The sequence below is a fragment of the Cnephaeus nilssonii genome, assembly GCF_951640355.1.
Source record: "Cnephaeus nilssonii genome assembly, chromosome: 5".
Classification (NCBI taxonomy): domain Eukaryota; kingdom Metazoa; phylum Chordata; class Mammalia; order Chiroptera; family Vespertilionidae; genus Cnephaeus; species Cnephaeus nilssonii.
The window spans coordinates 25232794-25260255 of record NC_137076.1 but is presented as its reverse complement, the minus strand read 5'-3'; the positions used below and the strand labels follow the sequence as shown (position 1 = coordinate 25260255).

Here is a 27462-nt window from a genome sequence, read left to right as displayed (position 1 = left end):
CTTTCCCATGGCCCTTTCCACACTAAAACCCAAAGCAAACGCCCTGTAATAAGCTCATTGAACATTAGGAAAATTATTGGGTAAAATTCTGCCTCCATTCTTAATATTTTAATTTTTACTGATCAGGGAACAGAAACTTATTCCCTTTTTGCATGTGTACACACACACACACACACACAGACACACACACACACTCAATTTATCCAACAGCCAACTTAAACTTTAATGTAAAACCCCAGAGGCAGTGAGTAAAAGAATGAAATAGGATGGTTTGCCTTCTCATACTGATCTGAAAGTTCCAGCTAAAGCAATACGATAAGATATGACATTAGGACAAACAAGTGAGCTAAGTAGGTGCGAGATACGTGACCTTCATCTGCACTCATCATTTCCTAGCATGCACTAGCCAGGAAACAGGGTAGATTAAGAAAAGCTATCTGGGACTGTAGATAAATAAGGGACCTTGTAGAAACATGCCCTATGGACCTTGACTGTCCTCTGGTTTGGGGCAGGAGCCATCCAAGATGAGTGATGTTTATTGATAAGCAGCTGTCCCACGGTCTGATCTCCCAGGTCTGACAACACCGTGGTCAGAGCTACTTAGGACGTACTGCTAGGGGTAGGGGTAGGAATTGAGAGTGGGAGCAAGCCTCAGGGTTTTGACCCCTAAGCACTCAGATTACTCTGAAGCCATCAAGGCTAACTTTGAGCCACCTGGGAATCCAGCTCCTCATGCCCATTCTTGGAGGCTCCAGTACCCAGTCACTTTGGAAATAGCTGGTGCTCTTAGGAGTGACAGAGATCAGGCCCTAGAAGCCTCAGTTTAACTCCATACATTTCCTCCTTCCATGAACCTGAGCTCTTTCCCTTAGGCAGCCCTTTGTGTGCAGGGCAGTTTCTCTCTGACTCTGCCCTTAACTGGTCACTGGCCCCCTCATGTGGTAAAGAACCCCACCTGGGCCATGAGGGCCTCTTGCTCCCTGTCCCTCGCAGTTTCTCACCTGCATGAGCCTCTCTGTGCTTTGGTTTTAGTGCCCAGCAGAGGAGCACACAGCTGAACAAGAAGAGAGCCATTCCCAACCAGGTAACCACCCTTCTAGGGCCCGCAGCTCTACCCTCGGGGGGAGGGGGGGCGGGAGGGCACTAAGGGACCACTGAGCCTTGCAATGGCACCTGGTGTGTGCATGCCCCACCAGATCCTCACCCTGCAGCCTCTTAAGTCCACTTAATTTTTGATGCTTCGGGAAACTGGTCTGAGAGCCAAAGCTCTGGCAGGGCCAAGGCAGATTTTATACACCTGTGAGTCCCTGTCTGAACATCCAAGGCCATGGTTAGAACTTGACCCTCAGGGCAGCACAATCACCAGTGGTGTCTGTGGCCACATTGGGTTCTCGGCCCCAAGGACTAGGAGCCTGTGGGAGGCTGCATTGTGAAAAGAGTTCTGGGGTGGTTTGACCCCACCCGTGGAAAAACCGTAAGTCACACACAGGGTTTTCTACCTTGATGTTGTACCCCAGCCAGAAGCCATGAAATAAGAGCAGCTTTATATTTACCACTATTCGTTTTTTGGGTTTTTGGGAAAATCATCATCTTTCTGCCCGTGTCTCCTGCTTCTCCACATCACACAGGGATGAGGGTGGGGACTCTGCTGTTTATCTTGCACGATTATCGAGCCCTCTGGAAAAGAAGGGTGTAACCACTGCATGATTTTTTTTGTGCTTGTTGATACGTATGTTGTTGCTTTTTTGTTTCAGGAGATGATAATGAATTAAATATTAACACCATGAATATAATTAATAGCATGTAATTTTTTTTCTTTTGCTGTTTTTTTCTCTGCTCTTCTCTCTTCCCATTTGTGTGCCTTTCCTGCTTTTTCTCTGTCCCCTCATGTCCCTTACGTCTCTTTTTCTCTGCCTGCTCTTCTTTGATTTACCTAACTTTGCATTTTCAAAGGGGGAGATCTTGGTAAGTACCCGCTTAGTGTGGTAGCAAACATTAGAGAATGTCATGGTGGTGGAGACCCCCCACTCCTTAACATTCCCTTCCCCTCAAAATAAAAAAACTACTAACAATCAAGCTAACCTAAACCTCCGTGCCACAGCCTATGTCTGATGTCATGTTGTCCTGGGCATAAGCGGACTTACACAGACTAACCTGACCACTGCCCTGGTGGAAGGCCCCCCTCCAGCCCATTCCTAACATGTGGACCTGGTTTCCTGTAGGTCAGGGATGGCAAATACTTGACTAATACCCCTCCCTCCTTTCCCTCTATCACATCCTTCTCAGAAGATTTTGCTCAAGCTCTGCTGGAACTTGCCACTGCCACCACTTTGTCCCCAGTGCAGACATCACCCTGGGGAAAATTTCCCCTTCCTGTGCTCATGGCAGACATTACTAATTGATCTAGCACTCTTTCCCTTGTGCCTCTCCCCTGTCCTGTGCCCATGGAAGACCCTGCTAACCATTCCTGGCACTCTTTCCTAAGCATGCCACCACTCCCCATTCTATGGCAGATGTGACTAACTGGCTGGAGAATTTATTTCCAGTTCATGACAGGCATGACTAATGGACCAGGGAACTCACTCCTGAATGCTGCCACTATCCTGCCTCCATGGCAGATACACAATGGATTAGGCTCTTATCCTTTGCCCGTGGCAGACATCACTTGTTAATCCTAGCATTCTTGCCCATTGCACCTAGAATTCTTACCACAGCACTTCAGGCAGCTCCTACTTGTTGATGGGTGTGGCCCCCACATAAGTGGTATTTGCCATCCCTGTTGTTATACTTCCTCTCCTTGTGTGGCCCAGCCCAGCAGGTAGCAGGTGCTGCTTAAGTCTGAGGGTTGAGCTCTTTTCAAGGTGCCTGCCTCTGGGCAACTGGCTCAGCCCCAGCTGTCCACCTTGGAGAGCAAGGCCTGGGCCCCCAGCCCTAACAACAGCCTCCTTCTCCGGTATGGTCTCCCACCACCAGCCACTGAGGCACTGGGCCCCACTCCCCTCTAGCATGGATCTTCGACCCCAAGATCTTTCCAGTAGCTGAGCTGATCCTGTGCCAGGGCCTCAATTGTGCCCAGGGCCTAGAATTCTCTCAGAAGATACAGAAAGAGCCAGAGCTTGGGGGTGGAGGGAGCAAGAGGAATGGATTTTCTTTGGCTCCTGTTCCCGTCACCTCCAACCCTTTTGGAACTTGAATGATTTCTTGCCTCTAAACAGTCCAGGGGCCTGCTTCTTTCCACACCCTGAGAGGTTTAGTCATTCTTTTCCTGCTGGATACCGGACCCCTGCCCACAAAGCCCAGCCCTGCCCTGTGCATGGCTGGTCCCCGGGTCTCCCAGCTGTGGTTGCTATCCCTATCTGGGCAACTGGGGCTGGAACCCTTACCTGGGAGGGGGCTGGCCCACCCTGCTGGTGGGCACCAGCTGTGTTGCTTCTTGCCTGCTGCCCATGCTATCCCTGTGGTCCTTTCTTCCACCCTGGCATGCCTATTGCTGTGTACGCTGGAGCCCCACCTGCCTCTCTGTCTCTCCTGCCCATCCTGCTCCCATCCCCCATTGTTTTAAGCCCAGTCCCCCTGGGCACAGATCTGGCTTTTGGATGAGGGGGCCCAGGTACTCCTTTTTCTTTAGGCTCAGCCCCTGTGTCTGCCACCCACAGCTTACATCTTTCCATGGTGGGGTTCTGTTCCTAACCCCAGTTGGATTCACATGAAGGCAGCTCTCTGGATGGCTTGAGAGAGAAGGGACCTCGGGGGCTTCTACAGGTCTGATTAGCAGCCTCCTGCCCTGAGACTCAAATGTACCATTCCTGGCGTGACCCCCATCTCATGCCACATGGCCTGTAGGCAAGTGAGGCCACCAAAGGGTGGTTGGGGCACAGGCTGGGCCCATGAGTGCAGAGGCCTCATGGGAGGATTTATCTGAGGAACACTGACAGCCTGTCTTTCCATCCCCCTCTTCCTCCTTCAATCAATGACTGAATTGAAGGTTAGAAACACCCACTCTGTGGGCCTGGACTAACCCAGGGCAGGCCCTACTGACCCCTGGGGAGCAGAGGAGCAGGCATGAGCAGAGCCCCTAAGCTTGGCAGCTGGATGTGGTGACCAGATAGAGGGGCTGCTTCCCGGGTCCCAAAGCAGGAAGGCCTTGGACCTGAGTCTGGAGACCAGCCTTGCCCTCAGTGTGACCTACTTTCCTGCTTTACCTGGGACTCGAGACTTTTAGTGCTAAACTGGGGTGAGTTGCTCATCCTGCTGCGAGGGAGGATACCATGACCTTGTTGGAGCTGATGGCCTCTGCCCCCTTGCCAACCAGGCAGCCTGTGGCTGGGCAGGTGTTAGAGGTCACTGCCTGCTTCCTGATGGACAAAAGATTCCAAAATGCTGTCTCGTCATCCAAGGGAGGGAGAAGTCTGTGCCCTTGGCCTTAACAAGGGCTTCCAGCTGGCATATCATGCCATCGCCAGCCTGGGCAGGGGCTTCTGCATGGTGCAGGGGTCTCTGAGCGCTCTGTGGCCACCTCCATCTTTATGTTCCGAGGCTCAGAGCCTAAGTCTAGCCCGAAGAGGAGTAGGGGTTGGGGGTTGGTCTCCCTGATGAGATTTGGTTAGCCTGGGGTCAGGTCAGGGTAGGCAGAATGCAGCCCATCCTGATACCCACCCACTAGGAAGGTATATGGGCCCCAGAAGCACCCCCAAGTCCCCATGTAGGGTGCTCCTGCCCCACCCCTATCTGGAGTCCCACCACCAGCTCTTCTCAGCTATTTGTGGCCGCTTGCAGCCTACTCTCTGCAGGTAGGCATAGTCTGTTGCTGCCTTGGCCCCAGGCAGCTCTGCCTGTGCCTCCACATGCTTCCCGCTGCCCTGGGGTCCCCAGTCCAGATTGGTGGGGGGCTCTGGCCCACACATGCCTCCATGGCCCAGGGAACATGAGAGCATTGCCCCCCAGGCTGCCTGTGTATAGCTGTCAGGTGAGTCCCCTGCACCAGCCTGGGTTCTGCCTCTCACTCAAATGACAGCCACTGCCTGATGACCCCCATCCAGGAGGTCTCTCAGCCCAATGTGTCAGACAGAGAAAAGTGGGACGACGGGGCATATTCCCTGCAGGTCCCCTGGGCTCAAACCTATGCGCCCAGGGCTCTGGATGAAGGCATCCCTTCATCCTCATGCCCTGAAAGGGAGCCCCAGGGTGGGAGCTGTCAAAGCAGGTACCTGTGCCCGCTGAGCACCTGCCCTGGTTTGCTCTCAGATGAGCCAACAAAGTAGGCAGCAGAGTCAAGGCTGAGTTGAGCCTCTGCCACTTGGCTCCTAAAAGGAAAAAAGAACTGTTTCATTGTGGGGGTGACTCCTCCAGTCCTCCATTGACCTTCCTGAGGGGATGAGGGGCATCCCTCATGCTCATGTCTCATTAAGATAATTACGATTCATCCACTGTCACATTCTGTGTGGCTGTACACACAAACCTGGATCCCTCCTCTGGGCCCCTTTCAGCAGGCATACCTTTTGCCACTTGTACTAACTCATCCTAACCCCAGGCATGTGAGTGAATCAGTGACTGTCCACCCACGTGCCCCACATGGGTTTCCAGTGGAAAGTGCTTGGGGCAAGATGAAGTTGGGTTAGCTGTTTGTTTATATATATATATATATATATATATATACATATATATATATATATATATATATATAGATTAATTTTAAAGAGGAAGGGAGAGACATTAGTTTGTTCCACTTATTTATGCATTGACTGATTGGTTTTTTAAAATATGTTTTTATTGATTTCAGAGAGAGGAAAGGACGGGGAGAGAGAGAGCTAGAAACATCTATGAGAGAATCATGGATCAGCTTCCTCCTGAATGTCCCCTACTGGGGATCATGCCTTGACTGGAAATCAAGCCATGACCTCCTGGTTCATGGGTCAACACTCAACCACTGAGCCACACCAGCTGGGCTATTTTATTTTTTAAATATCTTTTTTAAAAATTGATTTGAAAGAGAGGGAGAGAGAAATATTGATTTATTGTTCCACTTATTTATGCATTAATTGGTTGATTCTTGTATGTGCCATGGCCAGGGATCGAACCCACAACCATGGCATATCGAGATATTACTCTAGCCAACTGAGCTACCCGAACAGGGCCTCACTGGTAGATACTTTTTAAAAATATATATATATTATTATTGATTTCAGACAGGAAGGGAGAGGGGGAGAGAGAGAGAAACATTAGTGATTAGAGAGAATCATTGATTGGCTGCCTCCTACATGCCCCCTACTGGGGATCAGGCCCGGGCATGTGCCCTTGACTGGAATCAAACCCGGGACCCTTGAGTCCACTGGCCGATGCTCTATCTACTGAGCTGAGCCGGCTAGGGAAGTAGATTCTTGTATGTGTCCTGACTGGGGATCGAACCCACAACCTTGGTGTATTGGGCCAACGCTCTAACCAACTGAGCTACCCAGCCAGGGCGAGTTGGCTGTCTTTGGGTTGGAGGTATCTCTGTCTTGGTCCCTAGCTTCCTGTCTTGCTGGGGGCAAGGGCTCTGGCTGCTGTGCTGGGGGTGGGCTGGGCTGGGCGGTGGGTCCTCCGCTGAGCTGTGCCCTTCTCTCCAGGTGATCCGCAAGGGCTGGCTGACCATCAACAACATCAGCCTCATGAAGGGCGGCTCCAAGGAGTATTGGTTTGTGCTGACGGCCGAATCTCTGTCCTGGTACAAGGATGAGGAGGTGAGTGGCTGGCAGAGCTAGAGCCAAAGGGCAAGAATAGTGGCCCCTCACTTGTCACTTACTCACTTATTCATTCATTTGTTTACTCATTCACTGACTTGTTCATTCAAGAAATGTTTCCTGAGTACCATTGTGCCTCAGAGGTCACCATTAGGATGGTAACAGCCAAGGCTGGAGGGTGTCCTAGGCATCACACATTATATCCCAGCCCCATTGCCCCTGTGGGGTCCAGCCTGATGGAGGAAAGGAAGATTGGGGGAGGGAGCCACTGGTGGGCTGGAAACAGACCCCAGCCTCCAAAGGCATAGCAAGGGGAAGTTCTGGCTCTCAGAGGGAACACAGCCTGGGATCAGAGACTCAGGCTTACAGCCAGGCTGCTAGAGTATTGGGATTCCATGGGATACAACCTATATGGGCTCAACCAAGCCCTTAGCCTCTCTAGGCCTCAGTTTCCTCAACTGTGAACTGGAAAGAATGGTCCCTACCTGTGAGGTGCTGAGCCATAGTATTGTCTTTAGAACATTATACACATTCTTGTCCTGATCAGAAGGACAGAGGGAGGCCTCATGGAATAGCACCAGGAACTGTTGGGAGCACCTCAGGGAGCAGTATTGTATGATGTTTGAGCTGCTGTCTCCGTGAACGGGGGGCGGGAGGGGGGTCGAGAGGGAGGCACTGCTGTTCAGGTCCATCCTCTGTCTGTGCTCTAGCCCATTTTCCCATCCTGAGTGGCCCATTTCTTTACTTATTGTCCTAATGGAACAACATAACTGTGGCTTAGTGGCCTGGGAGTGAAGCCACTCCTATGGGTCCTGTTGCCACTGTCCTGGGCCAAGGGGTCTCCAGCAAGGAGTGCTGTGTCTCTGTCATTTTCCTGGGTTGCCTTCTGAGAGCCCCATAGGCTCTCTCTGTCGGCCAGGGCAGTATTGTGTGTCTGTGACAGGCCCCAAATGAAGGCACTTACCGAAACAGAAGTCTGCTTCTCGTACGTGTCCCTGGTGAAATCGGTGGCCCTGTGCTGCAGGCTGACCAGGACCTAGGCTTCTCTTTTCCTGTTGCTGCCTTAACACATGGCTCCCCTCACTGTCCAAGATGGCTGCCCCCCGCCCATCACCACATGCCCTCCAGCAGCCCCAACAAGGGAATTAAGGGCGTAACGAAGAATGTGCACACATCACACTGCTCACGTGTTCCTGACCAGAATCTAGTTATATGGCCACTGTGTGCCCTGCTTATCTGGGATGGCATAGCCCCCAGCCCAGGTGCCCTCAGAGGAGAAGTTAGCCCTGGAGCCTCCCCTTGGGAATTGGGGGTTGTAGGGGGGACCCCATTCCAAGACAGCCAGGCCTGGGCCAAACTGCATATTTCCACCCAGGTTCAGAGACGAGGCAAGTAGAGCTCTCTTGGGGCTCCTGGGTGGCTCTTATTTATGACGCCCACTGAGGCCACACGTGGGGAGTATCCTCCTCTCAGGAAACCCTCACACTTTGTCAGTGAGGAAGCAGCCTCCAGCTAGTGACTTGCCCCATGTCACAGAGCAGAGAAGGGGCCCCATGGGTGGGTAGAGGGCACAAGCTCCTGACCCGAGAGACACCTCAGCCCCCGCCTGGACCACTGCCCCACAGCCCAGGCCGGATGTGGATTCCTCCAAGGGAGCATGTTTGGGGGTGAAATCATCCCACCCCACACGAATCCAGACACTCACCCTGGAATGTTCTGGAAACCTCAGCAGCTCTCAGTCCCCTGAAGGGAGGGACCCTGTCTGGGTGGCTGTTTTTAAACAAAGGTGGGGGGTTGTTCAGGACCCCATAGCTTCATAGGGTTTGGATGTGGGGGGAGGGTGAGACCAGGCATTCCTCAAGGAACCCTGGTGGCCACATCAGCTCTCTAAAATGGCTGGGTGAGGGGTGGGGTGTCGCTTTAACATTTTTTCCCTCTCCGCCCCCATAGTCTGAAACTCAGCCTGCTCTGTGGTTCGTCAGCTGTCAGGCAAGCTCAGGGCTGGTCCCCGCCTTTGGGCTCGGGGGTCCCAGGGCCTGGTGCCGGCCTTGGGCAGTTATAAAGGGGCTTTTGGGCCCAGCCCCTAGCCTGGTTCACTGCTCGGCACCATTGCAAGTCCAGTTTTCAGAGATTCTCTTCTTGAACTTCATTTACCTCTCACCTAGGGGTTGAAAGCAGGAGCCCCAGACACTCCCTTGGGGCCCCAGACCAGAGGCAGGGGAAGTGTTGGGAGGAGGGTCAAATGCCCGCCGGTGGTAATGAGAACCAGCAGGCCTGTGAAAGGGGCCTTGTGTGTGCCCCAGACACAAAGCGGTTCCGATCGGGAGGGGCAGGAGCGAAATCCTGTGCCTCCGCCCAAGTTAGGATTCCAGCCGGGACCCTCAGAGTCACACATGGTGGCCACCCCCAGCGCCAGGCTCCTTAGAGAAGCCTCAGAGAGGGGCAAGACATTTGCATTTCTTTATTTAAAAAAATAGACAAGAGATGGTTACTGTAAGAGGTGGTTCAGCCAGGGCCCCCCAACCTTATGACCGGCATCGGGGCTCCCTCTGCCTTTCCCTAGAGCCTTTTCTCCCACCCAAACCCTATTTCTGGACTCCAGAACCTTCCATCTGAATCTCCACCCCAGTGGGAAACAGGGTGGTGGGCAATAATACTCACCTCCAGGTCTGCCTCTCTGTGGGGGTGGCAGGAAGTTTGGGGGGGCCCTGTCCCGACGTGCTGCTGGCCCAAGCCCAGCCTAACCAATGTGCAGACTACTGTACACATTCAGAGCCCCCTGAACAGGTAGTCTGAACACTGGGTTGGCGGGGCTGGCTGTCCATCCTGTGGGCCCCCCAGGCAACAACAGGGCCACTACGCTTCGGCACCTCTGAGCAGGCGAGGAAGCCACTGCTCCGCCCGGGACAATCCGCTCTAGCTTTTCTGACGTGGCAAGGCTGGGCTGGCTTGCATCTGGAGAAAGTTGTGGGTTTTCAGGAAATCCTAAGGAGGGGGTGGGTGGGAAGGAGGGTTTGGGTCCGTGGCCTCTGCGTGCGGGAGACGCTTTCCTTGGGGGTCGGGATAGGGGCGGGCGCACACACACACACACACACACACACACACACACACACGGCTCTGTGTGTGTGTGTGTGTGTGTGTGTGTGTGTGTGTGTGTACGTGCGCCGGCAGCATCAGGAAGGCAGCCGCTGTGCTCTGGGTGGAATCACACTATAAACAGTTCCAGATGTGGCGTCTCGCTCGGGGTCCAAAAGGACTGTGACTCAGTTACTTGGCCTGGCTAGCTGACTAGAAGCTTCCTGCCTCATGACACAGCAGGGTGGGGGCAGTGAAGGCCTTTCCACAAACTTCCAGTCAGGGAACTCCTGCCCTGTTCTCTTCTAAAGCCCCCAAAACTGCCTGAGACAACGGGTACACCCTGTCTTCACCACACTCTTTCCCTTGGGCTCCAAGTCTGGAGCCTGAAGTGTGTGTGTGTGTGTGTGTGTCCCATCTTCCTGGGCACTGGGCCCCTCTCCCTGCCTCACTGCAGCTTGGCCTGGAGAAGCGCTATGTCTGCTTCCTCCCTGCCCAGAGCCTAAGTAGGCTGACCCTGGAGCATGAGAGTCACAGACAAAAGAAAACCCTGGTGTCTTGTAAGCACTGGCTCTGGGTTGGCACATGATCCATACTTTCTCACAAAGTATCAATTCTCACCTCAAACAAGGAGGGCAAGACTCCTGTCTGCCTTTGATAGAGGGGAAGTGGCTTGCTCAGGGACACATGGTCAGGGACGGGCAGAGGTCTGAGCTCCTAGTACCCAAGGACAGCCCATGCTTGGCACCAAGCTGGCCACTAGCTCCTGCCTCCCTGTCTGTAGTCTTGAAACTCTGAGCCAGCCCTGGCCCTCCAGGGAGCCCTGGCCCCCTTCCCCTCCGTCACTGGTTGCTCTTGAATTTGGAGGCAGCAGCCATGTTGGGCTTTGTTCTGGGGCCTTCTGGCAGACAGGGACAAGAGAGGTGGAAAGAAGTGAATTGCTGGGTGAGAAGACAGGTCTCCTTCAAAGTCGCCAGGAGGTGAAAGGCCGGGAAAATGGTGAAGAGAGCGTGGTCTGGGGGCACACATCCCCGTGTGGCCCTGGGCAGCCAGCTTCCCTCCCCGAGCATGCTTCCCTGGCAGGGATGGTAGAAGGTTTCATGAGCTGAAGGAGGAGCAGCACTTCAATTGGTCCTTGAGAGTTGCTGTGGGTCATGTGGGCATGGGAGCTGGGGAACCCTGACACCATGCTCTGGTTTCCTGGTGTGAAAACCCAGTTAATGTGTGCCAGTGCGTGCGCACACATGGCTACTGTGAGAACTAACAACGATGCGCTGGCCCTGTAGATGCTTTGCCGACAATGGTGGGAGCATTGGGCTCTAGGGGTGTTCCCCAACAGCACTTCCTAAATGGGGCTGCCCTTAGGAACCAAGTGACACTTCTGTGGCTTTGGAGCTCAGGCATCAACCAGTTCAGTGGGGCCTTGCTTTCCAGCTCCTGGATCATCTGAGATCCCAGCCCTGCCCCTGATTCCCTGCCTGCCCTTCTCAGTGCCTCTGTCTCCTTCCCCTCTGTAAATGGGAGCATAGTGGTAGCTCACTTCCAGGCTCGTTGTGAGGCTGTAGCTGAGTTAACAGTTCATTCCCTCAGCCTGAAGGGGAGAAGTGGATTCTGGGTGGAGTCAGAGCTGGCCAGCTTTGAGCATCCAATGTGTGTCAGCAGTGACCAAATAGACAGGAGTCCCTGCCCTCCAGGAACTGAGGAGTCAGTCCGGTGACAGACGGCAGCCCAAAGCAATAGCAAGATATATAGTTGTGTTGTGAGGGGAAGCATCAAGGGGAAAGAAGTTGGGATCTGAGGGAGGTTGGGGTGGGGTTAGGGCGGGTGTTGCCAAGGTCTCCTCTGCACAAAGACCCAAAGAGGGCAAGGAGGGAGCCACAGACATGGAGTGTTGCTGGCAGAGGTCCCAGATGTGCAAAGGGTCCTGGGTGGGCGCTTGCCCAGGATGTTGAGGGAGTGTCAGGGAGGCCAGCATGGCTGGGGCAGGGTGAACAGGGGGCAGCAGCAGTGGATGAGTCAATCTGAGTGATGTGGCTAAAATGAGAAGCATCACGTGTTGGCAGTGGTCCTTGCAGTAGAGCCCCAGCCCTGGGCATCCTCGGGTCTTCAGTTAAACAGCATAGGCTGACCCTGCCCTCCGCCCTCAGGAGAAAGAGAAGAAATACATGCTGCCTTTGGACAACCTCAAAATCCGTGACGTGGAGAAGGGCTTCATGTCCAACAAGCATGTCTTTGCCATCTTCAACACGGAGCAGAGGTGAGTGCACATGGGGTCCCAGAGTGGAGACCTCCTTCAGTCATTCAGCAGCATCCACTGAGCACTGATGAATATAGTCCCTACCCTGGCATATCACATTCTAGAAAGAAAGTCCGTTGAAAAAAATGCGATGGGTGGTCAGGGAGGACTCTCTGGGCAGAGACAGATGAAATGATGCAGGAGCCTTGGATGGTTCTAAATAGGAATAGGACCTGACTCAGGTGCTCACAGGCGCCCTCTCGTGGCCATGGGAGACAGACATGGGAGTGTGGCGGGAGCCCAGGGCACCTGGACCAAGAGACTGTGCTGGTCCAGGTGGGAGACGATGGGGCTGGACCTGGGTGGCGCTTAGGGACATAGAGGAGGAGCTGGCCAAACTTCTGGTGGATATGGAGAGAAAGGCACACACACCCCTTCATCCAGGAACCACCTGAGCCAGCTGGCAGGTGATTGACATCCTCCCAGCCACCACCACATTGCTTGTCTGCACACCAATTCCAGCTGAGCCCCTGTTTTGTGTAAGAAAAACTCTATCCTTTTTTCTGGACTGCCCTTAAGACCTACTTTGGCCATCAGCTGGCTCCAAAAACCTTTATAGCTCTGTGAGGCTCACCTACCTCCCCTGCCCAAGAATCCCTAGGCGGGGTACATGGGAGAACCTGGGCTCTGCAGGGGGACCTGTTGGGGAGCTTTTCCTAGCTGAGTGACACTGGGCAACTGTCCCACCACCCTGGCCCTGTGTCCCCCTGTGCAGGGGGTGGAAGATATTACCTGATATATTGTTTAGGAGTTTAGAAAACCCAGAATAATAGTAACAGAAACAAGATAGATGTTTCGTTTTTTATATAAATCAAGTTAAGACTTTACCATTCAGAGCAAGTGGGGCAGCTCCACAGGTATCTGGGCGCAGGTCCTCCTTATCCCTCAGCCTTCCTCCTCATTGTCCAAGGCGGCTGCCCAAGCTGCAGCCAGCCTGATGATGACGCGGGCATCAGGGAAGAGTAGGAGGAGCAATCAAGGCGTGCCCCTCACTTCACAATTCCTCCCATAAATCTCTCCAGGCCGCCACTCACTAACCACCAGTTGGCCAGAGCTCCATCACGGGACAATGCCCCACCTCAAACCCAAATCTCACACAGAGACTTTGGGGCAGCTTGGCCGTCTCAGCCATGCCTGCCTTGTGGGACAGGATAGGGTACAGAAGCTGCTACCATCCTGGGGTGTCTGGTTGTGAGTGCCTGGGTCATGTTTGAACCCCAGTCACTCAGACCCTAGAGCTCATTACACCCAATCTGGGCCCATAGTCAAGGTCATTCATGTGCCTCTCTCTCTCCTTCCCATCACAGGAATGTCTATAAGGACCTGCGGCAGATCGAGCTGGCCTGTGAGTCCCAGGAGGAAGTGGACAGCTGGAAGGCCTCGTTCCTCCGAGCTGGTGTCTACCCTGAGAAGGACCAGGTGAGGAGCTCCATGCCCTGCCTGGCCAGCACACTTCTGGCTGAGCTGACCCCTCCTGGGGAGGAAGGGCCTGGGATCTCAATAGGATGAGTCCTCTCCAGGCTGCATTTACCACAACTCTCTGAAAGCACGTAGCCCATACCCTTGAGCAAACAAAGCAGAGAAGTGGAGGAGGATTTTGTCCTCAGGGCCCAGAAGGTTCTCCAACTGAAGCCAAGGATGGGGATGAATAGGGACTAGGACCCCATCTGCTTTGTTCTCTCTTAACATTGGTTTCAATCCCCAAGTAAGAAGATCTAACCCGCTTTGGGCCATGGTCACCTCAAGTCCAGGCAGCTCAATCCAGGGGCAGGCAGGGCCACATGCCGACATGGCCATCAGGGGCCAGCCCTGGAGGGTTGGTTGGTTGTGGGTGGGACAGGGCAAGCAATTTTCAGAGAAGGGGGGCTCCCTATGCTCTCCTTAGACCTCAGTCACCCTTCACCACCTCTCTCCCACCTTGCAGGCAGAAAACGAGGATGGTGGAGTGCAGGAGAACACCTTCTCCATGGACCCACAGCTAGAGCGCCAGGTGGAGACCATTCGCAACCTGGTAGACTCCTACGTGGCCATCATCAACAAGTCCATCCGCGACCTCATGCCAAAGACCATCATGCACCTCATGATCAACAATGTAAGTGTCTGGCCTTGCAGGGCCTCAGTCACAGGGATGGGCCAGTGGTGGCCACAGCCAGATTTGGCCTAAACACTGTATAAAATAAAAAATTTAGTTACTACCTTTTAAATATCAAAATCAGCTCTAACCGGTTTGGCTCAGTGGATAGAGTGTCGGCCTGCGGACTCAAGGGTCCCAGGTTTGATTCCGGTCAAGGGCATGACCTTGGTTGCGGGCACATACCCAGTAGGGTGTGTGCAGGAGGCAGTTGATCGATGTTTCTCTCTCATCGATGTTTCTAACTCTATCCCTCTCCCTTCCTCTCTGTAAAAAATCAATAAAATATATTTAAAATAAATAAATAAATATCAAAATCAGGATTCCCAGCTTCTTCTGGGAAATTGGAAGGTACAGGCCACACAGGGTTCATTACATTTATCAGGTAATTTATGCTAACACGACATGTGTGCACTTTCTCTAAATTAATCTTTTTAGTCTTACAATAACCATAGGAGAGGGACTGCTACCATCCCCATTTTATAGACAGGAAAATGGAGACCCACAGAAGTCAAGAAACCTGCCCCAACACTCAGAAAAGTGGAAGTTGGGATTCAAAGCAGACTGAATCTATCCCCAGTTTTAGCTTCATGTTGGCAGCCTTGGCCTCCTGATGGCTTGCAGCCCAGCCTGTCTTTACTTTCAGCATTACCTGCCTGACCTGGGCTCACAAGGCAATCATTTAGGCTTGTCTTTGATAAAATGCAGCCATACTAATATCTCCCATGACAGGCCTTTGGCTTTGCAGCAGGTACTCAGAAAGCTACATAACCAGGTTTGATTTGTGTTTGTGACCATAAAAATTGAAACTATGACAGGATCTAAAGCAAAAATCCCAAATCCCTTCCCTTTTGTTCCATTCTTCACGGTCTCCTCAGTGATGATCAGTGTGAAGTTTTGTGGGTGCCCTGGTATCTTCTTCACATATTGATGAAATTTATGATATCAATGGTTCTGCAGCCTGAAATTTAAAATGCATATATGGGCCCTAGCTGGTTTGGCTCAGTGGATAGAGCATTGGCCTGCGGACCAAAAGAGTCCCAGCTTCGATTCCAGTCACGGGCACATGCCCAGGTTGCAAGCTCGATCCCCAGTGGGGGCCATGCAGGAGGCAGCAAGTCAATGATTCTCTTTCATCATTAATGTTTCTCTCTCTCTCTCCCTCTCCCTTCTTCTCTGAAATCAATAAAAATATATATATATTTTTAAAAGCATATATGGGCCCAACTAGCGTGGCTCAGTGGTTGAGCATCTAACCTATGAATCAGAAGGTCATGTTCAATACCTGGGTTTAGGGCTTGATCCACAGTGGGGAGCATGCAGGAGACAGCCAGTCAGTGATTCTTTCTCATAGTTGATGTTTCTCTCTCTCCCCCTCCCTTCCTCTCTGAAATCAGTAAAAATTTATTTTTAAAATCTTTACGGTTGAAAGTATTATATATGTTCCCTTTTTCCCCCCATTGACCCCTTCTAGTTCTCCCCCACCTTCACCATCCTATTGTCTGTCTACCCTCCTACCAGTCTCAATGTGCTTTCTTCTTTACTTCTCTAGTTTTAGGACTTCCATTCAGCCAGATTTCAGGCGGTTCTGAATGATGGTTGGTTGTTCTGCATTTTAGTTGTAATTTGGATGTGGTTGTGGGAGGCTGCTAGTACCGGCCAGCGTTTACCTACACCACCATCTTGGTTCTCTCCTTCTTGGTTCCCTTTGAACCTCTCACCTGTTTTAAACATTGTACATGTTCTACGATAAAGACAAAGAAAGCCCTTCCTATTGTGGTGAATGCTTTTGTAGCCAGTCTCAATGGTCAGCTGAGTGCATGGTCAGTTGGTGCGAAGTTCTGACCACTCTGATCCTTGTCCCCAGACGAAGGCCTTCATCCACCACGAACTGCTGGCCTACCTATACTCATCGGCAGACCAGACCAGCCTCATGGAGGAGTCCGCTGAGCAGGCCCAGCGGCGAGACGACATGCTGCGCATGTACCACGCACTGAAGGAAGCGCTCAACATAATAGGGGACATCAGCACCAGCACTGTGTCCACACCCGTGCCTCCACCCGTTGATGACACCTGGCTCCAGAACACCAGCAACCACAGGTCTGTAAGGCCTGGTCACCCGCTTGCTGCAGAGGTGTCTGACTGCAGATTCCTAGCTCCTCTCTGAGCCCACAAGTGGGCAGGGTAAAGGGACCCAATCCGGATGGCATAGCACCCAGGGCTAGTCACAGTGGGAGCCGCTAACCCACCTCAGCCTGAAGGGACTGGGAGAGAGACGGGTTAAAGTCCAGACTATCTCTTGATGCCTTCCATTGCTTCAACCTAAATGGAAGCCAGAGAGGGGAAGAGGCCCGCGTGACACTGGCCAAGGGGGTCAGCCTCCTCAGGCACAGAGCACAGCCAAGAATGGTGGGTGGAACAGGATCTGGAGGGACAGAGAGGCATAACCAGCAAATCTCCCCTCTGACCACCCCTGAGCTGTGGATGAAAATGAGACTCTGGTGTGGGTGGGTAATTCAGAGCATCAGGCAGGGAAACCTAATCAGTAAAAGGTCAGGCAAGTGATGGGAGGAGAAAGGGTAGGTCAAGGAAATCTCATAGGAAGTGTCAGCTCTATCGAGACCTCAGGGAACCACAGTTATTTAGGGAGAGGACACAGCATCCAGCAGGGGGAGCAGCTGGTGCTCCGGCCGTGATAGCCTGTGGAGCACCTGGGGCAGGGACTTGTGGCTTCTGGAAGCATCTGATCTTGATTTACAGGGCAGAGCTAAGCTCTGCTAGGATTTGCAACTATGGAGGGTGGATTGGAGGAAGCACGGATGGGGAGGTCCGAGCAGGGCCACTGAGAGGGAAGTTTGTGGAAGTGAGGTCAGGGAAATAGGAGCCCTTAGCCAAGGACAGGTAGGTTTGGGGTGGCAGGACGGCCATTTCTAGCAGGTTTGGGGGGTGAGCAGAGGATCCCAGTGGACCTGCACTGCCCATTGTCCAGGACCAGGCGTTCAGTCATATCTCCCTGAGTCCTAGGTTGTCCCAGCCCATTACAGAGGAGGCCACTGTGGTCAGCAGCCCCAGCCCACCTCTGGCTTCTGTGGCTACATGGGCATGGCTGGCGTTCCTGCCCACTATTTCCAGCTCACACCCTCTTTCTTCCACAGCCCCACTCCGCAGCGGCGACCTGTGTCCAGCGTGCACCCCCCAGGAAGGCCCCCAGCAGTGAGGGGCCCCACCCCAGGGCCTCCCCTGATGCCTGTGCCGGTGGGGCCAGCAGCCTCCTTCTCAGCGCCTCCCATCCCATCCCGGCCCATACCCCAGAGCGTGTTTGCCAATAATGACCCCTTCTTGGCCCCACCTCAGATCCCGTCTCGGCCCGCTCGGATTCCACCCGGCATCCCCCCTGGAGTGCCCAGGTAAGGCTGGCCCCCTAGTTGCCTACATCTAGAGCCACTGGCCTGAACCCTGCAGGGAGTAGAGGAGTCACTGGCATCTTCATTTGACTGATGGGGAAACTGAGGCCCTTAGAGGCCAAGTCAACTGCCCAAAGTTCCGGAGTCAGGTGACTCCAAGGCTCCAGGCCTGTCTTCTGCCACACAGCTTGGGACCCCCACACGGGGCCTCTTCCCCTGGCCTTTGCTTCTTTACTGAGGACACACATCAGTCATGGCATAACCCTGCCCTGCCTCTCCCCACCTTGCAGGCCAAGCTCTCTTTTCCCCGCTTGTCCTGTGAGGAACATGAGGTTCAGGGCGGGTGGGGGACTTGCCCAGGGTCACACAGCAAGTGAGTGATTGCAGGCTACCAATGCCTAGGCTTGACAGACTCCTGCCTGGCAGCCTTCAGAGCATCTAGCGAAGGGCAGCAACCTGGGGTGGGGGGGGGGTGGGGCCTGGGTCCTCATCGTCACCCTGCTTCCAGCCTCACTGCCATCTCCCCCTCCCTGTCTTTATTCTCTTTGCAGCAGAAGACCCCCGGCTGCGCCCAGCCGGCCCACCATTATCCGCCCAGCCGAGCCATCCCTGCTCGACTAGGCTGCAGGGGCATTTTCTCGAGGGTTCCTTGTGCACCCTCAGTGCAGGAGCTTTGTTGATCTGGGCCCCTCTGCCGCCCTTGGCCCTCTCACCCCCATGCCAGGCCCAGGCTCCCTGAGTCTCCTAACCCTGGCCTGGTCAGGGGCAGGCCTGGCCCCTATCCCCAGCTGGACATAGCACTGAACAAAGGGGCCCTGGATCCTCAGTATGGGAGGAACTTGGGTGTTGCACTTTGGGGAAGGAGGCCTGAGGTAGCAGAGGAGGAAACTGGACCCTGAGCACCATCTTGAATGAGGGATCCTGGCTGGTATGATAGGGACTCACCCAGGGGCTTCTCAGGCCTAGAAAGCCTGAGTAGACCAGGCCTTCTGGAATCTGGGCACCAAAGGTGCCTGTACCCTTAGTCCTTGCTGGGGTGCAAGGAGTGTGTCCACTTCTCAGCAGTGGGAGCTCCTGGTGGCAAGCCAGGAGCCGGTCCAGTGCTGCCCACCTTGCCCACGTTGTACATATTCCTTTCTTGGCCGTATTAACCGCACGGCCCAGCCTTGGCTGCCAGAGGTGCCTTTGCCAGGTCTGGAACCCTCAGCTCCGCTGGCCTCGCTCTCTCCTTCCCTCCTGCCACTCTTCCTCCTCCTGGGTCCCCAAAGTGGCCTGGGTTGAGGGCTGAGTGGGTTGGGAGGCTTTGGGGGCCCCTTGGCTCCTACCCAGGCTTCCTACACGGGGCGGGCCCCAGGTGGCCACTCTCTGAGCAGACCTCGCTCACTGTTCGCTTGGGTTGACCACTGTAAGTGCCTGCACTCTGTATCCTATTAATAAACTAAAATAAAGGGAAGAAGCTTCTGGTGGCTGCTGTGTGGGCCTTTTGTGTTGGCGTTCAGGCTGAGGATGTGGACTGCTTGCCTTCCCCCAAGAAGGCCTCCAATGAGGACCCCACCCTTTCCACCACAGCCTCCCCCACACCTTACTCATGGGGGAGCTGCTCTTGTGGGGAGGATTCATTCCAGAGGAATTCATGCTCTAGAGGGGAGAGCTTTTACTACCCATAACACCTCAGGAGTGGAGGCAAATATTCCCCCACTCCATACCCCCCACTAAAGCCACACTGAGGCCTGGGGCGGGCATCAAGATCCCTGATGGGAGAAGGAATCCTGGCCCTCCACCCCAAACTGTGCCGTGGTCAGGCCCTCTCTTTGCCCTGAAGTCCTGAGCACTTCCCCCCAGGCCCCCTCTTCCCCCTCTTGGGGCCCTAGGCCTTCTGGCCCAGCCGGGGACACAGTTAAACTTTGCTTTCTGATTTTTCTCTTATGCCCAGGCGACCACCTCCATCGGCTCCCGCCAGACCCTTCTTCTGAGCTTCGTGAGAGACCCCTCCCGCCTGCCTGGCTGCCCTCTTGGGGGCAGGTCTGTCCTGGCTGGTGTCCCTGAGCCCCAGTCACCAAGCTCTGATTTTCTGATCATAATTTATTGGCTCCAGTCCCCAGGCCAAACCACCCTTTGTTCAGTGAGGCTCCTGTATGGGCTTCGGCCAGGCTACCCCTCAGCCCTGTCTAGGGCCCCTGCAGGGAGAGCAGGAGGGGCAGAAGGACTTGGCAAGCCCCACTCCTGGAATTCTGTTACCAGACCTCACACCTAGCCCCTGCTGGGCCAAGGGGCCGGCTCCTTCCTGTCAATAAAGCGACTGTCCTGGCAAGAACACTGCAGCTGAGTCTCCTTCCCAGCTCCGGCATGAGCAGTCCGCTCTCAGCAGCAGCAACAGGCCCCAGGTGGAGCGACAAGAAGGGGAAGGAAGGCATGGGGTTCCATGAGCAGCAAGCTTCCTCCCTCCAGGTCCTGGCTCATAGGGCCAGTGGGGAAGGGAAGAAAAAGTTTGCTTCCTGGATCCCATTCTGCACCAGGCAGTAGTGGTGCAACTGGAAGGCTCAGGCTAAGGCACATTTAGGGGACAGGTGGGGCCAGAAAATCCCAGGGTTGCATTCAAATGCTGCAGTGCCCCCATGCACAATTTCCAGGGAAGCAGATGCAGTCACTGAGCTACCCCTTCTGGATGGCCCAGACCTGCAAGCCAGCCAGTATTCTGGCCTGGAAGGGAAGACACAGGGGCCACACCTCAGGCCCAGAATGAACAGCCTCGCTTCCCATAGCAAACTAAGTTGATGAAGGGACCCCCTAAGTCACACACACATGCACCTGCTGCCATTCCTTTTCCCTGTTCTTCAGGGAAGGGCTACGTAGGCACAGGGCGCTTATCCTGGAAGAAGCGCTTGAGTGTGCAGACCTGCAGCACCGCCACTAGCAGCAGCACGGCCACGTTCACAGCCGACCAGAAGTTGACCCGTTCTAGGTTGCCCTCCTGCAGGTTGCGGTCACGTGCTTCAAAGGCTCGCAGCAGTGTCAGCATCTGGATGCTGCGCTCCAGACGTGTCCTCATGGTCTCGATAGACTCCTATGGGGCAAGGGAGGAGCAGGGTCAGGCCTCTGTCCTTTGGGGAGCAGAGACTGATAAAATGGGGAAATGGGGTGAGAGTCTGTTGGTGGAGGAGAGCTGAGAGCAGACTGACCAGGCTGCCTGCTTGAATCTAAACCCTCATTCTGCCATTCACTGGCTGTGAAACTATGAGCAAGTTAATTAACTCTCTAGGCCTCAAGTGCCTCAAAATTGTTGTGAGAACTGAATGCTTACATAAGTGTAAAGAATGTATTTTTTAAAAAATGAATGTATTTACTAGTGGATAACAGCACAGTTTGCTGAAGCCAGCTTCAAATATTGGCTCTGCCAGTTGCTAGCTATGTGGCCTTAGAACAGTTACTTAGCCATCCTGTGCCTCAATAGAAGTGGGGATGATTTGAGCACACTGCCTAATTCATAGGGTGGTTATGGAGATTTAATGAGTTATTTAAGCCCTTAAAATCAGGGTTTACACCTAGAAATGTGCTGCTATTTTTAACCGTGAGCTGCTACTGTTAAGTTGGGGGCGTCACTGGTAGGAAAGGCTGGGCCAGGCCAAGAAGGACCCCAGCTAAGGTTGGAGGGCAGGGGCACACAGCCCAATGCCAGAGATCTGGGAGGATTGACCCCAGCTCAACCTGGGCACACCTTGATGTCCTCCATTTTGACATCCAGCATCTCCTCAGGCTCCACGACCTCTGCCCAGCCTTCGACCTCCTCATCATCCTGCAGGCTGTCAAAGATGAGTTCAAAGAACACGAGCTTCTCGGAGATTGTGCTGAAGGAGTTGTCAAAGCACAGCTTGTAGTCCCCAGCTTCCGTGGGTTCTACCCTGGGCAGATAGGCAGACACAGACATGACCCTGAATGGCCGCCAGCCGGACTTTGAGAAACAGGCAGGGTGGTAACCGGAGGCCAATGGGGAGGGGCAGGGCTGTAACCGAACCCCAGCAGGCAGCAGGACTTAACTCACGTGTGCACCCCATCTGCCTTGCGGGACTCACTGACCAGCAGCACACCCTGAGGGCTCTCCAACGTGAAATCCACATCCAGCCCAGCACCTGCGATCACCTGGGGGGCAGGTAAGAGCAGGTGGAGGGCTAGGAGTAGGCCAAGAACACCTGCCAGAGAAGGCCAGGGCTGGACCACCGAGCAGACCCATACAGACCACTAAGAGCCTACCTGAGCGATGGCACCTACACCTGCAACCAGGTCCTGCCCCGACCAGTCCTTCAGGCCACGCCCATTGCCTTGGCTCTGCCCCCCCCCCCCACCTTGATAAGACAGCTTTGGGATCAGCTCTTTTCTCTGGTAACGCCCCCGCCCCCGTGGGAAGTACTTCATCGGCCAAGTCTGGCCACGCCCCTGACTTGACCAAGCCCCAAATGAGACCACCCCGTTCAGCCTTTAGCCCAAGCCCCCCAAAAATGTAGATCACGCCCTTTTCTCATAGCGCATCCTAGTCACGCCCACCAACCTCTTCAATCCGCCACAACACTTTGGTCACGCCCACGGGGATCTGACTCTGAAGGGCGCTATTCTTCCCGACTGCCCGCCTCCAGGCTGTCGTGCTCTAGCCCCGCCTTCGTCCATTACTCCCACCCCTTCCGCTCCCACGCGCTGTGCCCGTCCCCTTCGTAAGATCCCGCCCCCACGCTCTTACGCACAGGCTCCCGCCCCTTTCCTCTTTAAGGCAAGCCTTGCAGTAGCTGCTTGGCCACGCCCTCTCCCCTTGGCTCCGCTCGCTCTCCGGCCCAGGTCCCTCTACCTGGTACTCGGTCTCGAGGCTTGCGTTGGCCGGCGCGGACTGGTAGAAACATTGCTTTCTCCCCGCAGGCAGCAGGAATGTGAACTCGCCGTCCTGTATCGGTGGGGGCCCGGCCCCTCTCACCCCCACTGATGGCAGTAGGAGCCCCAGGGCCAAGGCTAGGGCCGCGCTGGCCGCCATCATCTGGATCATCCTATGGTCTCCTAACGGGTCGTGGCTCCTTTAAGAGCTAGCCCTGCCCCTTCTGCGACTCAGCGTAGCTCATTGGCAGCCGATTCTGTCTGTTATCCGAAACCCGCGGAGTTGGGAGTGAAGGGCTCCCTGAAGGTGTAGCTGCCCAAATGAATGCCTGGTGTGCCCGAAAACATTCAACCTTATAGGAACTTTTTTTCTAAAAGGCCTCCATTTTTCGTTTCTATTGCTGGTGAACGAAAATGACAAAAATTAAGTAACATACTATTGCGTTCTTCTCAGGCAAACATTAAGACAACTAAGATGGAGGCGGCCGGGTCCTTCTAAGCCTGCCTTGTGGTTTTCCCAGAGTAGGCCACGCGTGGAGACCGTGGGACCATCTTGTCTGGCTAGAACGGGGCCAAAATAGAGGGCGGGCGTGGCCCTGCAAGGGACCCGTAGGGCTGGCATATAAAAAGGCTCGGCTGGGGTGGGGGGCTCGGGGCGCAGAGACTCTCGTATTAACGGGGGTATCATATTATCCCTGGTCTCTGAACAAAGCCTCAGCTTCGAAGCCCGACTCCTCATTCCTTTTGTGCCTTAGAACCGTCACTCTTATCAGTTTCCTCATCTGTAAGTTGCGGGTAATGAGAATTGAGTGAGGTGAAGCCCTGGTCCGTAGTGAGCGAGCGCTCGGTTTTCCTTGCATAGAGTTAATAGTGAGACTTGGCCCCAACGGGCACCCCAAGGGTCTCAGACTTGGGCCAGCGGGTAAGCAGAGTGACTCAGGTGGCCCATTTTAAGAAAAACGCAGCGATGGTGGTTCGAGTCCACAGAGGAGAGGAGGTGAAGAGAGTGAGGGCCTGGGAGCCTGTTTGCCTAGTTCAAACCACGCCCCACCCTTTGCTTGAGGCGGTCACCCTGCTGGTCCTCAATTTCCTCAGCTGTAAAGTGGGGATGGTGCTAGGCCTACCTCATTGGGCTCCTGTGAAGATGCAGTGAGGTAATGCTCGTTTAGTGCTTGGTATATCACAGGTCCACATAAATATCTGTTATATTCTAGGTTTATCATCCAACCATTTAATCTCTTCCTCAGTCTGGCTTAGAGGTTTTGGAGATGACCCCCCTCTGGGAAGCAGACAGATAAGCAAAGAAGTCATTGGAGAAATGGATTCTGCTTGGTGATTCCATCTAAACATTAGAAAAATGGTTTAGACGGAAAATTTGACTTTTATTGATTTTAAAGAGGGAGAGAAAGAGAAATATTGATTTGTTGTTCCACTTATTTATGCATTCATTGGTTGGTTCTTGTATGTGCCCTGACTGGGCATTGAATCCCCCCGCCCCAGCCCCCTCTCCTTGGTATTTGGGGATGATGCTCTAACCAACTGAGCTATCCAGCCAGGGCTGAAATTTTGAATATAAATATAGAGCTGGGAGAGGTTGGCAGATGGTGACAATTACTCTTTAAATACAGCTACTGGCTGTCAGCGCCTTCCTGCACTTGAAGAACTTAGGGAAGTAATACCACTATGTAATGTCCTAGTTTATGAACAGTTGTTTGTTTCACTAGTTTTTCTATCATTCAGACTCTGCTTGAACATTTTGAAGTAATTGTGGAGAATGGATGATTCCTTTTCTTATGCTGAGAGTACCTTTATTAAAGCTGGAGACTGAAACAAAGGAAGGACTTAGAAGCAGCAGCAGGAGAGAGCCCAGGCAGTGTTGTTTTGGCCCTCTAGAAACGTCACAGGGAAGAAGTCAGTCACACGGGGCTGCGGACTCACCGAGAAGTAAAAGTCACTGTGACACAAGTGGGCCAAGGTGGGACGGCTTTCAGCTCACTGAAAAGTCAGAGAAAGGTGGCTTTAGAGACAGGTTCAGTGGGGTTAGCCTAGGATGAGCTGCAGCTGCCCATTGCTCCCCTGGTTGCAAGTCTCATGGGGGCTTTTAGAGTTTAGGAGAAAGAGAGCAAAAGTGCAGGCCCAAGAAAAGGAGGGGTGCAGGTGTGCTCCAAGGAGAGCATGCGGATTCCTTTTTAAATGGATTTTGTAATGAGGTGAAATTCACATTACATAAAATGAATCATTTTACAGGAAATAACTCAGTGACATTTAGTACATCCATTATGTTGTGCAACCTCCACTTGTACCTACTTCCAAAACATCAGCCCAAAGGAAACCCTGTACCCATTAAGCAGTTACTCCTCATTTCCCCATTCACCCCAGCTTCTGGCAATTGTCAATCTGCCTATATGAATTTACAGACTCTGGATTTTTTCATATAAGAGGAATATGTGACCATTTGGCTAATTTCACCTAGCATAATGTTTTCAAGGTTCATCCTCATAGCATATATCAGTATGTAATTCCTCTTATGACTGAATAGTATCACATCATATGGGTTATAACAATTGGTTAACCATCTGCTGAAGGACATTTTAGCTATTATGGATAATGCTGCTGTGAATATATGTTTATATATATTTGTTTCAGTACCTGCTTTCAGTTCTTTGGGTTATACACCTGGGAGTGGAATTGCTGGATCGTATGGTAATTCCACATTTAACTTTTTTGTGGAACTGCCAAACTCTTCCACAATGTCTGCACCATTTTCATTCCCACCAACCATGTATGAGGGTTCCAGTTTCTCCACATCCTCTACACGTTATTTCCTATTTTATTTTTATTATAGCCATCCTAATGGGTGTGAAGATGTATCTCAATGTTGTTTTGATTTACATTTCCCTAGTGATGTTGAGCATCTTTTCATGTGCTTGTTGGCCATTTGTATATCTGGTGAAATGTGTATTCAAGTCTTTGCCCATTTTTAAATTGAGTTTTTTGTCTTTTTGTTGTTGAATTATGAATTTTTTATATATTGTGAGAGAAAATAGAAGAAAAACAAACAAACAATGAAAAACCTCTCTTACTCTACAGATCTATGGCGTTTTAATGCTTCACCAGGATATTTCCAGCTCTGCCTTAGCCCTCACTTCCTGTTTGTGCTGAACCTGGAGATCAGCCAGAAGTGAAAGCTTGTCTTTTCAGGTCTCTTCTGAGCATTTTCCTGCCTTGGGGATGCACAATGCTTCCTAAATTCCCCAGTATATATGGATGCTTTTGAATGCTCTAATTACCCAAAGAAACTTTCACCCCAGCTTTTCCTCACAGCTGTTAGCATGTCTATCATTGTTCTCAGTTGTAATCTTTTGCCCTAGGACCTAGGTGGCTGTGGGTCTTCCTTTGCCTTACACCAGTGATTTGCACCTTTTTCATCTTTTGTTGTTGTTGTTGTTTTATTTTATTTTAAATTCTTTATTGTTGAAAGTATTACATATGTCTCCTTTTTCCCCCCATTGGCCTCTCCTGGCCACTCACAGCCCCCAGCACAAGCCCACATAATCTTTTTCATCTTATGTCACACATAAACTAATTACGAAAGTTCTGTAGCACACCAAAAAATATATTTTTTGCAAATCCAACAAAAAAGTAGGTGTAATTTTTATTCATTCACACAGGTGGCTATTTTTTTTTTTTAGACCTAATTGTCTTTATTAAGTGATTCACAAATCAGGCAGCAGCCCATCTAGTAACCAGAAGAGTACTTCCCAGATGGCTATTCTTGTGTTGGCTGTTGTCATTTTTTTTTTTTTGACACTCTAAGGGAAAAGAGGTCAGTGCCCCTAACTTAATAGTCAGGCATTGCGTATTTTAAAAATTCTTGCAGCACACCGGTTGAAAATCGCTGCCTTACACTGTTTTCTAGGAGTACATTCTGAATTAAACAGACAAGTGTCTGGAGTTAGTCTTCAGGTTAGACATGTCAGAACAGACGAACACAGGACTGTGAGAATGAGGGCGGCTCTGCTGCCTCCGGAACTGGGGACACAGGCTGCTGTCTTCAGGACCTGCCATGCTGGGGAAGGGCAGGCAACACACAAGGCTTTCCTGCCACACTCACATCACCTTCTTCCTGACTGAGCACTGGCTTGGTTGGCATACATCTTGAGCTCTTTTCCAGAGGTTGGATAAAGTTGCTTCTGACTATCTTTGCTCGATTTGTCAATTTTTCTGGAGGGACAGGCTCTTCGAGCTACTGATTCCTCTATTTTCACTGGCATCTGGGGTCTGAATGGGTGATTCTTATTTTCCTTGATTAAACAAAAACAAAAACTTCCTCCTCCCCTATTATTCCACAAGTATTTACTAAGAGTCTGAGGCTGTGAATAAAACAGAAACTGTCAAGAGCATACAATGGAGTCAGGACAGTCTCTTCAATAAATGATGCTGGGAAATTTGGTCAGATACATGCAAAAAAAATGAAACTAGATCACCAACTTACACCATACACAAAAACAAACTCAAAATGGCTAAAGGATTTAAATGTAAGATGGGAAACCATAAAAGTCCTACAAGACTACATAGGCAGCAAAATAGCAGACATATGTCGTAGCAATATCTTTACAGACACAGCTCCTAGAGCAATGGAAACTAAGGAGAAAATAAACAAATAGGACTACATCAAAATAAAAAGCTTCTGCACAGCAAAAGAAACCATCAACAAAACAACAAGAAAGCCCACTGCATGGGAGAACATATTTGCTAATGCTATTGCAGATAAGGTTTAATCTCCAAAATTTACAGAGAACTTATACATCTTAACAAAAGGAAGATAAACGATCCAATCAAAAAATGGGCAAAGGACCTAAATAGACACTTTTCAAAAGACATACAGAAGGCCGAGAGACATATGAAAACATGCTCAAAGTCACTAATCATCCGAGGGATGCAAATCAAAAGGACAACGAGGTACCATCTCACAACTGTCAG

At 52.2% G+C, this 27462-nt stretch overlaps 2 protein-coding genes across 10 annotated transcripts in view; one reads left to right on the top strand and one right to left on the bottom strand.

The window, feature by feature from the left end:
- DNM2 (dynamin 2) overlaps positions 1-19749 on the top strand; it is an 82536-nt gene extending 62787 nt beyond the window's left edge. For 2 of the 9 annotated variants that reach the window (XM_079770439.1, XM_079770433.1), the window contains exons 13-21: positions 1033-1084; positions 1954-1965; positions 6606-6719; positions 11942-12051; positions 13398-13509; positions 14015-14182; positions 16089-16321; positions 17377-17628; positions 18180-19091. In XM_079770439.1, coding sequence (XP_079626565.1) covers positions 1033-1084; positions 1954-1965; positions 6606-6719; positions 11942-12051; positions 13398-13509; positions 14015-14182; positions 16089-16321; positions 17377-17628; positions 18180-18246 — 1120 coding nt within the window. In that variant the 3' untranslated portion in view covers positions 18247-19091. Of the gene's footprint in view, positions 1-1032; positions 1085-1953; positions 1966-6605; positions 6720-11941; positions 12052-13397; positions 13510-14014; positions 14183-16088; positions 16322-17376; positions 17629-18176; positions 19092-19558 lie in introns of those variants that run through there. The other 7 variants (XM_079770432.1, XM_079770431.1, XM_079770438.1 and 4 more) reach the window with 4 other exon arrangements.
- TMED1 (transmembrane p24 trafficking protein 1) lies at positions 19690-22983 on the bottom strand. Its single transcript, XM_079770440.1, has 4 exons — positions 22460-22983; positions 21665-21762; positions 21341-21524; positions 19690-20689 (listed from the first exon to the last, which is right to left on the bottom strand). The coding sequence occupies exons 1-4, from the start codon at positions 22649-22651 to the stop codon at positions 20471-20473; spliced, it is 693 nt and encodes a 230-aa protein (XP_079626566.1). The 5' UTR covers positions 22652-22983; the 3' UTR covers positions 19690-20470.
- Between the last annotated feature and the right edge of the window lie 4479 nt (positions 22984-27462).